The 13,372-nt window shown below is 38.5% G+C and overlaps 1 protein-coding gene across 1 annotated transcript in view; it reads right to left on the bottom strand.

Annotated features, from left to right (window-relative positions):
* Positions 1 to 797: 797 nt before the first annotated feature.
* Positions 798 to 13,372, bottom strand: part of ANKRD10 (ankyrin repeat domain 10) — a 32,658-nt gene continuing 20,083 nt past the window's right edge. The window contains exons 3-5 of the mRNA XM_009698789.1: positions 9,313 to 9,548; positions 5,395 to 5,490; positions 798 to 2,471 (exon numbers count right to left, since the gene is read on the bottom strand). Coding sequence (XP_009697091.1) covers positions 2,005 to 2,471; positions 5,395 to 5,490; positions 9,313 to 9,548 — 799 coding nt within the window. The 3' untranslated portion in view covers positions 798 to 2,004. The remainder of the gene's footprint in view (positions 2,472 to 5,394; positions 5,491 to 9,312; positions 9,549 to 13,372) is intronic.

Raw genomic sequence — 13,372 nt, 5'->3', positions numbered from 1 at the left:
AGACACATGCAAACTTAGTTGTTACCCCAAGAAAATCCTTTAGGAATCAGTTTATAGCCATGCACGGAAGATGGCAGCGCTTACTGTAGCTACGAGCTGCTTTGGTTTATTTGAAGAAGCACAAGAAAGCATACGCAGCAAGCTCGGCAAACAGTAAAAAGATCCCCAAACCAAATGTTACAAGTCTGAGTAGCTCACGTTAGTATGATGGCAATAGCAGACGTGCACTTTAACTCGCCCAGGACGCAGCTGTCCCAGCACAAACCACGGTTACATGCACGCCAGGAACAGCTTCTCTCAGGTCAGATCCAGCTTCCATCAATGGTCGCCTTTGTCTCCAGGAGGTCTGGCCAACTGCTGGTCTGGCCAACTATTTGCAAAAGGACCGGTCAATTTTCCTATCAGTGCTACTCTCAGTTTGAATACACTGTGAGTATCTCGTATGTAGATAGCAAGCCACGCAAAATCTCTTTAAAACACTGGCTTCTTTGTAGTCCGTAGCATTCTGCCTAAAAATGTTTGAAGGAGACTATAGTTTTCATAAAAATCAGCCAGCCAGTATTTTAACCCATTTTTGGAGTTCGGGGCTGATACACCCTTCATACACAGACTATCCAGTATGTGTTTCTGTAATTCAACCAAGGACACCGTACTGGGCTGTTCCCATTTGCTTCCATATACTGACAAACCCAAGAAAATCCACAGCTGCTCTGAGAAAGATTATGGAGAAACGCGATTCAAAAACTATTAAAGACTTGCTCAAATTGCCAATAAAGTAATAATGTCTAAACAAAATATTCAGATACAAGGTAATATGTTTCTTTATTTTTTTAAAATTCAATTTGTAAAGGTCCCTTTTTAAACAAAACAAGAACAAAAACCCCAACACAGTTCAGAGGGCTTATCTCATCTACCGTATTCTTCCCCACTCTTCACTTATCGTAACACAAAGCAGCAACTTATATTATTAGTGCTCATATAATGCACTTATATGAATTTTGATTTGTGTATTAAGCTTTAAATACAATGTATTTTCCATGAGCATAGCCCAAAGAGTACACAACATTACATTTTCAAAGCATATGTTAAAAAAAAGGACAATAAATGTATATCCAAGACAGTCAAACTCAAATATTTTGACTTGGCAAATTCTATAACAAGTAACAGCAATTTCAAACCGCATACAAAGCAGAACAGTGCCAACATGCCTCCGGTCTGTGAGCTATGGTAAAATACCCAGCATACATATAAAAGAGAGAAGCCAAAGAAAACGGCAACAACCGCCGAGCTCACCCGAGGCGCACCCAGCTGCGACCGACCAAGGGCAGCCCACTCGCCCACTCTAGAATGCAAAGAGCCCAACAACAACGAAAAGCACTTCTACGCTACAAAAGTGAAACGGTAACTTCTTCCAATTTTGTCTCTGCGTTTTTAAACAACTTGTTCGAAAAATTTAAAGATGAACACCTAGTTATACCAAACAAATGTACAAACTATAAAGTCAGAGAAGCTCCAGAAGATTGCCACTTCCAACCTTGCATAGTGACAGCTGGCATTGATATTGCTACCATAGCTTCGGCAGAAGATACGGAAAAGAAAAATCTTTACTTCTAGGTGATGCACATATGTAACATTTTCTTCACAAAATTCAGTTAAACATTGTTTTAATAAAAGGGAAAACAGCTCTAAAAAGGGAAGGATAGTGTTCACAAGCTTAGAAATAATAAAAAAAAAACAACAAAACCGCAACATTCCATAATAAAAAAATGAAAATAACAAATATTCCATCATAACAGCACCTACTTTATCACTAAATAAGCCCCATACATGCAACAAACTACAACTACTGTATAAGGCTGTCAAATTAAATGTTTACTTTTCATATAAACAAAGTGTAAAAATAGCAGTAAGTCGCAATCTTCAAATTTAATGCTATGTGAGGGGTCTGTCCCCCGTTTCATTTGGTAGCAATTTCAATATGCGTTTGATATAAAGGGCATTCATCTAGGAACCGTGATACAAATACATTGTGCCTAGGACAGTATTGTCGTATCTCTGTTCAACCTTGACAGAGTTGGAATGCTCAACAACACTACTAAGTTCGGGGATGCTTTCAGCAGTATCCCCAAAACCATGATAGTGTCCATAGTGCAAAGTGTCTCCAGGGTCTTCGACCCACGAGGGCCGGTTCGAAACACAGCTACTCGGGCTTCCGTTCAGATGTAGCGATCCACACATATCGGTGGGATTATTCATGGCTTTTTCTGGTTCCTCGATGCCGTTACTGGTATGAATCCGATGCCGACTGGGTGAAGTTATTCCAGGAATTATTCCATTAGGTGTCAATGTTAAACACTCCACACGCCTGGCATCCATCCCACCGAGCTGTTGTGCGGCGGTGAAATCCAAATGTCCATTGATGGCACATCCATTTCTCAGTGCATTCAATATGGAGCTACTGCTATTCATATCTGCATTAAGAAATACACCTGTCACCAACAATTAAGAATAAATCGAAACACATCAAAATGTCTCCACTACATTCCACTTACTTAAAAAATGTTTCCGTAGACAGCTTTGAAATTACATCTACTCTTTCTCTATTTATAACCATACAGGTAGTTCAAAGTAATGGGAGGTGCCCAGTAAGCTTGTAGCACGGATTCATATGTTGCAAATGCAACTCTCTACCTACATTCAATGTGTAAATATGCCTATATTCATCTTTGCAAAGACAATGTGAACTGCTCGGAATTTTTTTCATTTAACTGTATGAAATAAGTGTAGCAGACAACATTTTGGGCAGCGTTTTGAAAGGTGGAATAAAAGGCATCCTTCCACCTTAACTGTAATGCCCTCTTGGGATGAAAGATTATGTACATACGAGAACTGAGTAGCTGTGAGAGGGTGAAGGGTTGTTTTTTCGTATTTTTCAGCTGTAATTTATCCGTGGCTCTTTTTTTATTCTTTTTAGTGGTAACTCTCACAGTATGGCACACACTGAAATAGGTCAAATAAAGAAATGTTTGTTGGGGTGCTAATATAAAATGTTTCAAATATCCTTTATTCAGAAAGTACTTCAATTTATCTAGCAGCTTGCTAGATAACATACTAGGCAGGTTTGTATTTAATGATAAGTTTGTGATAACATCTGTACATTCCACATGCAAAATGCCATACAATAGCAACAGCAGAGTGCACAGAAGACTAAAAAAGATTAGTAGCAGGAAATGAAATTCTAAAAATGTGCATGCAAAACCCACTGACAACTGTTTTAAAGCAATTTCTCCTTTGAATTTAGTGATTAGTACAATAGTTTCTTTTTCCATAAACAGATTTCATCAGTATGTCTAAAATGTACGTTTTTGCAGTGGTACTCAAAGTATTAGCACAAAAAATGGGTGATATATTCTGCCTTAAAAATGCCTAGCAGTAAAGGACATCTAAAATTTACATCTATATTGGTAAAGATGAGCAAGGCAAATGTAGAAACTACAGACCTACATGGTGACATTTAAAGATTTTACATTCCGTTATTATCCTTGGATACATGCACATATGTTTATGTATACACGAATGCATAAACCTATGTGCAAAATAGGATTGCATTTACTGCACATTTCCAATTCTGTTGGTAACTTCCCACGTGTGTAAAACACTGGGCTCCCGTTTAAGTGACACGTAATGAGTACCACTGTTCGACATGGAGGAATCTGAAGTTTTGGTTCTCTATTAGTCCTTTGCACGGATATTATTTGAAATATGGATTACAACACTGACACTTTACATACCGCAATACATAACGCCAAGAAATGTGTTCGATTTGTAACTCACTGGATGTACTAACTGGAGTTTCCTGCTTAGTCCCTACGTGAGCTGAAGTAACCACAGCAGCTGAACTCACTAACCACAAATTCTTACTGAAAGTGGGAAAAAAAACCCCAAACCCATCAAGACATCAAAGCTAACATTTCAGTGATTAAAACGCACAGAAGGAATTTCATATAGTGTTTATTAACTGAAAAGTGCAAAATTTTAACTGTTTAAAAATAAAACCTTATAGGCTGGCTTTGCCAAATCAAATTTAATAGAAATGGCACTACTGTTAGTTAATATGCAAAAGTAGGTAATCAATAGTTCTAGTGATAATTATAGAATGTTATTATTCGTTAAAAATTAGCACCTATAGTAATAGAGTGTATTTATGAAAGACAATCATTTTTTCATAAATAAGAACACTTAGTAATTATCACTGGAAAATATCAGTCTACTTTTTAAATACGGATTTTATATATATGTATATATATTTACTCCTCATATATTAAAATATCTGTTAATTATCATTCCCTTTGGTGAATCTGACCTGTGGTACAAAGCATAAACATATTTACCACAGAACAAATTAGAGTAACAAATTAATTTCTGATTGTAATAATGCACTATCATAGTAACTCCATGCCTGTACCTACGAAGTGCATGGAAAAAGCTGACCCAAGACAGTTTTAACCAAAACTCGATATCCTAGCATCCTAGCATTACCAAAAGCGTCTTGATTAAGCAGCCCTCAAAAAACTCAGAGCATTAACACTCACTAACACTAGTAACATTTTGACTGTTTCATGAAGATCGGTACAAACCACAAAAACTGTTTTCCAAGGTAAGTTAGTTCCAAATACTAGTTTAAGACCTGTGATGTCCAGTCTCTTATTTACATTCAAAAAACCCACAGCAGGATCCTGCACTTATGTCATTGTGTCTGAACAAATTCTGAACACATGGTATACGTCCAGACTACTCTTTATAGCATTTGATGAACTATTTTGAATATAGTTTCGTTGTAACATACGTTATTTTCAAAGTTATATAAGCACTAGGATATGTTTCCCTATCAAGTCTTCTTATTAGCCATTAAACCTATTTAATGGAAATGAAATGAGTAATTTAAATTATTTCTGAATTTCCTTTAACCTGAAATTATAGCAACTAAAACCAAGGCGCAATGTAATACAAGCCTCAGGTTAAAAGCGAAACAGCTATTGTGCATTTCTGTTTAACTGAAATAATAATAAGCTACTAATAAATCTTCTCTTTCACCATTAAAATATATTGTGTGAAACAGCTAATTTCAGATACCTAGTAAACCCTCAATATAACGGGTGTTACAGCAATACAATAGTTTTCAAGGCTCCAGACAATGTGCAAAAATAAAGGACTAAGTTTCATACTTAAATTAGAAATAAAATGCATATTGATTCTTGCAACGACAAGGAGTCTGCATTGCAGAAACAGTGTATATTTCAATTTCTTTTGGTCCAACAGAAGTACTCTCCTGTTGTTTGGTGTCTTCAACCATTTGAATGTTGTTGCAGTTAACAGGAAACTGTCCACTCCCACCTGATACAACAGCAAACTCTCTATCAACGTGCATATTGTCAGCATCATCCTCAACTCCTCCATTCATCATTGGTATTAAGCCATCAAAGCTGTAGGCTGATAAAAAAAAGAATCAAGTTTAGTCACTGGTACACACGTGAAAGCTCATCCAACAAGCAGAAGAGTACTTTGATTATTAAAGCAAAACATTTTTACAAAGAAATGTAGATTTTTCACATCTGAAAGCATTTGATGTGTTTTCAGATTCCAAAAGCAGAGTAAGTAAATGCTAAGTACTTGCACATTCACTTTAACTCCTCAAAATGGAGATTCACCAGCGTACCTATCCCTTGCACCTACCTATCACACAATTATTAGGCTGATGTACTAATAGATCGAATACAGAGCAATTTAATTTACTCATATTTAGGCTTTACAGCTAGTGTGCCCGGCAGAGGAAAAGCAGTCTCGACCTCACATCTGACTACGGTCGGTCTGGGCTGCTCCCTCTTCGCTCCCATGGGCCAGCTCCCAGCAACCCACCCCCTACCCACACCAGACTGCGCCGGGGAGCCCTTCAAGAGCTGAAGAAACCGACCTGTCTTCTGAGAAAAGCCGGCAGGTTAGACTGCCGGGGGAGATTCTTTAATAATTTAATATTTTAATAAGATGGGCTTGACTTCAGTACCTCCTACACCTACCACCCAAAGCACTGCTCCAGTACTACCCAGCTGGCCCCGCACTGCTCTCACACCACATTAACACACCTTCCTACACACGCCGCACACACTCCTAACGCCACGTTATAAAGGGATACTTTAGCAGGCAGCGAGTCAGCTCTCATTACCTTGGGCACAACACAAATTTTCATCAACTGCTTGTTTTTAAAGAACCTTAAGCAACAGCTAAAGTGATTCAGGGCCAAACAGATGACTTACAGGAGGGCTTAAAGGAGACCAAGGCCCTTGGATCAGTGGGCTTCAAATTACCCTAAACCAGGAAAGGAGAGCAATTTTTCCTCGTTACCTAGAGGAATATGGAAGTGCAGTTTCAAGCTGGCCAAGGCGGGGGTACACCTGGCAATGCCCTCCATCCCCACGCCACAAAGACCACCTAAAGGCAGCAGTGCCGAGCTCGTGATAGGGATGCAGCCAGTGCCCGGCTGTGCACGGCGAGCCAGGGCTGTGGGCAGCACGTACGGCACAGGGCAAGTGCCAGCCTGCCAAGGGCCACGACCAGCAGGGCTGGCATTAGGACTGCTGCCGGCGAGCGGGTGGCCTGCCGGCCATCCCCATTGTGGCCGACCCTGTGCACCGCCTGCCATCAGCCAGCCCAGCAAGCAGCCTGGAATTGCCGGAATTGATTGCAGAAAAACGGACGTGAAATCCAGCTCGTGTTTCTACATCAAAACTATTTGGCGTACATTCTGAAAGCGGCGCCGATTTCAGTTCAGCTTCAGCCTTTGGAACTCGTTTTTGTATTACACTTGAAGAGAGCAATTGGTTTCTATCACAGATATCATGTATCAGTGTTGCTTAACCTTGATGCGGAAGCTTTTTCACTGTGCACCCGACAGCAGATACATGTGTGTGCACGTAAACAAAATTACACGTAAGTAACCCCCACCGGCTGCCCAGTTTAGCTGTTCCAGGACAAAAGGCGAAGCACAGCTCCAGCAGTTCTCTTCTCCCAACTCTCCTGCTTCCAGGTTCTTGTAAGGGGCATACCCTGTGCCTGGTCACAAGAATTAGGTTTTTTCAAAGCAGCAATTGTTCTAATTTGGGGTATGGCCATCAAAACCTGACTCTTCCCTGCGAGTACAGGTTGCCTACACTCTCGCTGAACATCTAGAATCTCCTTAAATAATCTTTACAAGACAACAGACCTGTGTGGTTTTGGCAAAATTACCACAAAATTGGGGTTGTTTTGTAAAAAGGCTAGCTAAGCACAAAGATATACTGATGACTTCTCATTACTCAGCTCTGTTGTTTACAAAGCACTGCAAAACCAGCGATTCCTTCTTACTCCAACAGACTTGACACTGACGACGATAGTTATTACTGATGTCATCATTACTCAGCTCTGTTGTTTACAAAGCACTGCAAAACCAGCGATTCCTTCTTACTCCAACAGACTTTTGACACTGACGACGATAGTTATTCCTGATGTCAATGTCCTTGAGGGCAGACTCGTCGGATTAGGAACTTCAGCTTCCGCAGTTGGGATACTCTAAAAACCTTCAACCAAATGCACCAAAGCTTTTGGCTTCGTTTGCAAAGGTCTTAAAGTCATACTGGTAAAAATTTCAAAAATTACCTACTTCGAGTGCTCCCCTAACATCTCTGTAATTGCTTAGATCTCATTCATTTAAACAGACTGTCCGTGTGCTCCATCTAACTTACCCACTGGACCAACTGTTTATGCTGAAACCTAATGCAATGCTGCTATTTCATGACAACATACAGAACAAAACCAGCTAGCCCAGCGCCACTCTCACAGATCGTAGGGAAATGCTACCTATTGACTAGATTGGAGTAATTTTCTGAAAATAAAAGAGATTGCTGGTTATGACTGTTCAGAAGGAATAGCTCTTCAAAATAAAAGATGCATCTTTGACTTCAGGGAGCACCTGCTGGTAACAGAACATGAATGCATTGGAGACATCTTTCCATAGCTGCTATAGGCATCTCTATACTGCCTAAGTTTTCCCATTCTATGTAGCTACTTAAGGATGTTATTCCTGAAAAGCAATCTTTCATTTAATTTCATACACACTCTTCTCCATCATGAAATTATTTATGGTTTAGACCAACTCCATGAAATAACAGATCCTGTTTATGACTCGCTGTGGAGTACCCTGTTAAGGCTGTTGATCCTGGTATAGTTGAAATGGTGGCTGGAGACCAAGTACTGAAGTGAATACTACAGAGTGTTGATACTGATGTAATTTATGTTGCCCATGTCATATTTAGAAACATTGTTTTGGTCTCAATTCCCCTTGTTATCTGGAATTAAGCACTACTTGAGTCCATTTTATTCGCCTCACTGAAAGTCACATCTGTTAGCACAACATAAACTTCAACTGAAGAAAGCGTCTTCAATGAAGATCTACAAAATCCCTTTCCCGATGCTAGACACACGAAAAAGAAACAAGGTTCAAATGGAGAATGTTGCGTTCTTTTTCATAAGAATTTAATGGGAAAACCAACAGAAAGGAAGCAGAGGATATTCTCTGTTATTCAAGGTATTTATAAGATATAAAAAAGACTTCTCTGTACAGCCACCAAAAATATCTTCAAGGTTGTACTACTGTATCACTGCTGACAGAGGAAGAAGCGGTATCCTCAACGCACGAAGCTGAATAGGAATCCTTAAGGTTCATTCTAGTCTTACATCCTCCTGTAAGGTATCAGTTCCCCTTGGAACATGATCATGGAAACTTACAGTATGTTAACTTACTGTTACAGACATAATCCCTCTCAATTTGAGAAACCTTTTTGCGTTAAATTTCTTTCATCTATCTTGTCTAGCTAACAGTTTTTGAATTATGAATGAATTCTGAAGTGGAAAATTAGAACACCCGGGCATCTTTGTGAATTAATGCAACATTATTTGGCTGTCCTGCAGGAGAAGAAATTGAGGAAGGAGTAGAAGCAGCTAATCTCAGCTCCTACTCTTCCACATACTATTCTTGGCATCCTGTAATTCTAGCACTTTCTGGAAATGGAATTTCTGAACACACCAAGATGATGACAGGGACGACTGGGATCTTGTGGCATGGAGTAATTGTATTCATCTGCTTCTTGTATTAATATGTAATTTAGTTATGTACATGAGTTTGTCAATAATACTCAACATCCACTCTGAAAGGCTTTAAAATGTTTATTTTCCTTTCTCAACAACAGTATCAGCCCATCCCTTTTACCTCTGGGGTCTCACCTTCCGTTCTAGCCTTCTTTACTCCAGCAGACTCCGTATCTTCAAAGGATCTCTTTCGACTTGTCCCACCACTGAACGGATTGGGACCTGCATTCTGATGAACCCCATTTAAGGTGCCATTGCTATAGAAACGATTCAGGTGACAGTTCTGGAGGTTCAAGAGAAACTGGGCACATTCTTGGAAGCCCTGGGTATGTGCAAGGTCTGCTGCTGTCAGGCCACTGGCATTTCTCAAGCTGTACGATACAAAGAAACTGAATTACACTCATTCATCAAGCTAGCCTGCTGCTGCTGCTGCCCTTACTGACTATCTATCTGTTGGTGATGAGAGAAAACATACACTTAGCAAATTTCCATTAAGAAATCAGTTATCAATCTTAGTTTTATAACTAACTTAACTTTTTGCACATATATCTGGCTTCTAAGCAAAATTTGGGAGACAATACACTTTTAAATAAAATCAATATACTATGTGCCTTAAAAAAAACATCTTCCTATTTAAACTTCTCAAAATGCTTCATTCTAAAATAGTCTGAAGTATCTGATCTTTACATAAACTTCAGACTAATTTAAGCCTTGAATTTTACCACCTTCTGCAGTTTATTCTGCAATCTATTGCTTTAACTTGAGCAAAAGATCAAATACAAACTTAACATGACTTGGCAATTGTCCATGGCATTCTGGTTTCTAAAGTAACAACAACATCACTGTTCTTCCTAACAATAAAATATATACATATATAGAAAAAGATAGATAGATAAAGATGCTATACTTAGTTATGCTTTGCTTATATATTTTTTTTTTCCTGGTTTGTTTCTCATTTCAAAGCATGTGACATCATAAGTGCTGGGACTTGCTTTGTTATTTGAACCAAGACTTTTCCATGCAGAAGAGAATAGCACTGGATTTTGAATATTCTAATGCATCAAGGAGATCATAAATGAAATCAGGCAGGACATGTAGAGATGTAGAGGTTTAATTTGAGAAAGTGCTGTATCACATGCATTTACACAAACATATAGTACGCCTGTGCTTAGAAATATAGGCTACTTTCATAAGGAATTGCATAAAAGTGGAGACAAGAGGGCCAGGAATGACAAAACTAGATTGTCAAGATGCCAATAAATCTTTCCTATGTTTTTTCCGCCTTTCCAGACAGATCTAACTAGTCAGAAAATTGGATTTTTGTTTCTTGGCTTCAGTAATTTAGGCAAGTCTCTTACTTAAAAATCCAGAAACAGAGCAGCCAACAGACTAAGAATTCAGAAGATTAACAGACCTGATTCTGTTGAAACTCATGAAGTAGAAAACAACTCAATCCAGCTCATGTGAAGAAAAGGAAGAATAAAGCCCAGACTTGCTTCCTAGATCGTCACAATTTATTTGCTATTAAAAAGAAACTAAAAAGAGCTTTAGAAATTGACTACTAGAGCAAGACTAATTCCATAAATGGATACTGCTGGATTACATAAAATTTGGAAGATTCAGTCAAAATACTCCAGCATCAAAAAAAAACATTAGGCTAGACCAGGGTTAATTTCATTCCATACTACAACATTCCAAGTCGCCATTTACTTGGACTACTAGTGAAAATCCAGAGAACAGCAGCCAAGAGTGGTCCAGAAAGTAAGACTTCAGGTGACTGAAAAACCTAGTTAGTCAAAAGAAGTGCAACCTCAAGGTAGACGTATTAGATTTGAACACCTAAAAGATAGCCACATGAAGAATAATCCGTTCGGTGTGTTCAGCAGAGGTAGTATATGAATGGGACTAACACAAAGGATATTTGAAGTTGGGCATTAGGAGAAAGTTTCAGAGTACAAAGGTTGCTGAATCTCCAGAGGGTTCTCTTTCCCACCTCATTTTAAGAGCGGATTATGATTTCAGAAATTCTGCTAAATAGAGATTCTGTAAAAGTCAATCCCTTCCTATGCTGAACTAGATGGCCTGTTGAGGTCTCTGCTAACCAACATTCAATGCTCTTTTAGTAGTTCTAATTTACTTGTGTAGCATATGGACATAACACAATGCAACAACAACTTCAGAAACAGAAATTTCAACATATCTGTTTTGGTCAAAAAGAATAGCTCAGTTCTCTGAAATCTGTTTTAAATTTGTAAGCCTGAAAAGGACAGTAAAGGAAATCTAAACAAGAGCAAATTAAAGTTACACAAGGATAAAAATGACCTAAACAACATGGTGTTGACTGACCACCTAATTAAACAAAACTGCAAGGAGTAAGTAATTCTATTACTTAGCAAATGTTATTGAACAATAACTCTGCTTTGAAAAATGGACTGTAAGACAGGCTACAGGTAAGTCACCATTTCCCAAAGGAATGTTGATGTAAGTTGCCAGAGGCGTCTGGAGATGTACAAACTAAGATGCAAGTGTGTAAGGCTACGTGACTGAACGCTGGGAAAGAAAAGTAATGTTTTCCAGAAACAAAATAATTGAACTTTAAGTTAGTGTTTGTCAGATTTTAAAATGTAACGACCTTTGAAATTTTTAGGTGTCGCCTTCCCACCTCTGTCTGAACAGTTTACTCTTAACAGGTAGACAAAGATGTACTCGTTCTACAGGAGTATTCTGGAAACACTGCAGAGGTTTTCAAGGGACTCAAGTACATTGGATATAACATGCCTGCTTCTGAGAGTTTAGAAATGTCTCAAAAATCTGAGTCTGAATTTAGCCTATCAACTTCAACAGAAGTTCCTGTGTTCAGAAGTTAGTAATGAAAAAAAAGAGAAAAAAAAGTCCAATCAAATAGAAGACTTCAAGATCTAGATGACCAGAAATTCATTGGCCAATCGCTACAAAAGATAATACAACTGTTGAGTTCTCTCTGCTCCCTCTCAGTGGGAACACTAATTTGGGTATCTTCTCTACAGCCAGTTGCCAATTTCCATAAATTTAACTGAAGCTTGATTATTCTGCGACTTTCAAATCCTTTCAAATTTCAGTTAAACTGGCTTGCATTCAAATATTAATGGGAAGGAGAAAAGGAGAAGTTGACAAAATTGGCAGAAACTCTTACATCTCACTTTCTCAAAAAACAGGCTAGAAAGATAAAAAAGGCCTACTTCTTTAGCTGATTCTTCTAGCCTTCTCAGGGAGGAAAAATCTGTCAGTAGGAACAATAAAGGCAGCAAGAGCTAGCTGTGCTATACTAGCTCATCGTAACAAAATGCAAGTAGTGAAAAAAAAAAAGGCTAACTCAACTAGCCACATGCACAAAGTTGGAAAGAAAACGCTCTTAACTGGTATCACAGTTTTACCAGACTGGGATAGTTTCATGTATTTTCAAAATATGTAAAAATACTGCCACCACTGTGAAGATTCTGCGTGAATAACAGAAAAATACTATCTTATACAGTCCTTCTAGAAACCTTCGAGTGGAGTACTTGAATGAATTAAAAAGCTAGGACATCTACTAAACCATTCTTTAAAATCACTAATCTGGACTTGGAGCAGAACTACCCTGTTACAGCAGTAGTTACAAGGAACTGAGTAAACATTTATTACTACATCTGCAGTGTATGGTCTACCTCAAATGCTGCCAATGTCCGAAAACGACGCACCTACCTCAGCTTAGTCCATGAGCTAACAATATAAAAGCCATGGCTGTAAACAGACTCCACTATAGAAATGAAAATAGAAATGGTTCACTGGCCCAACTACACATAAGACCAGAAGAGTTCAATCTCTTATGTGTAATCCCTATGTCAGTCCTTGGTTATGAACTGCAATTATATGTAAACTGACTACCAAGTGAAAAAAAGGGAGTAGTAACGGAAGATTCATTTGGCTACTAAGTAGACTATACATGACATGGACTTCGTGGTTAAAAAAAAAAAAAAAATCAGCAAGTAGGAAACTCAAAGAGATAATCACTGTATTTAAGCAATTCTGCAACTACTGCAGTTATTAGCGATGTCTCTTGAAAGGTATTTCTCGCCTTTCTTGTAGCTGCCTACATAAAGAAAAAGGATTTGACTAGGTAAAGGATATTGTAACTGGAGAGTAACTTCAAGACCTGGGCTGTGAAAGAAAAGGGGGG

The sequence above is a fragment of the Cariama cristata genome, unplaced genomic scaffold (genome assembly GCF_000690535.1).
Source record: "Cariama cristata isolate BGI_N322 unplaced genomic scaffold, ASM69053v1 scaffold28304, whole genome shotgun sequence".
Classification (NCBI taxonomy): domain Eukaryota; kingdom Metazoa; phylum Chordata; class Aves; order Cariamiformes; family Cariamidae; genus Cariama; species Cariama cristata.
Note: the sequence above shows the minus strand (reverse complement) of the source record. Positions and strands in the feature narration are given on the sequence as shown.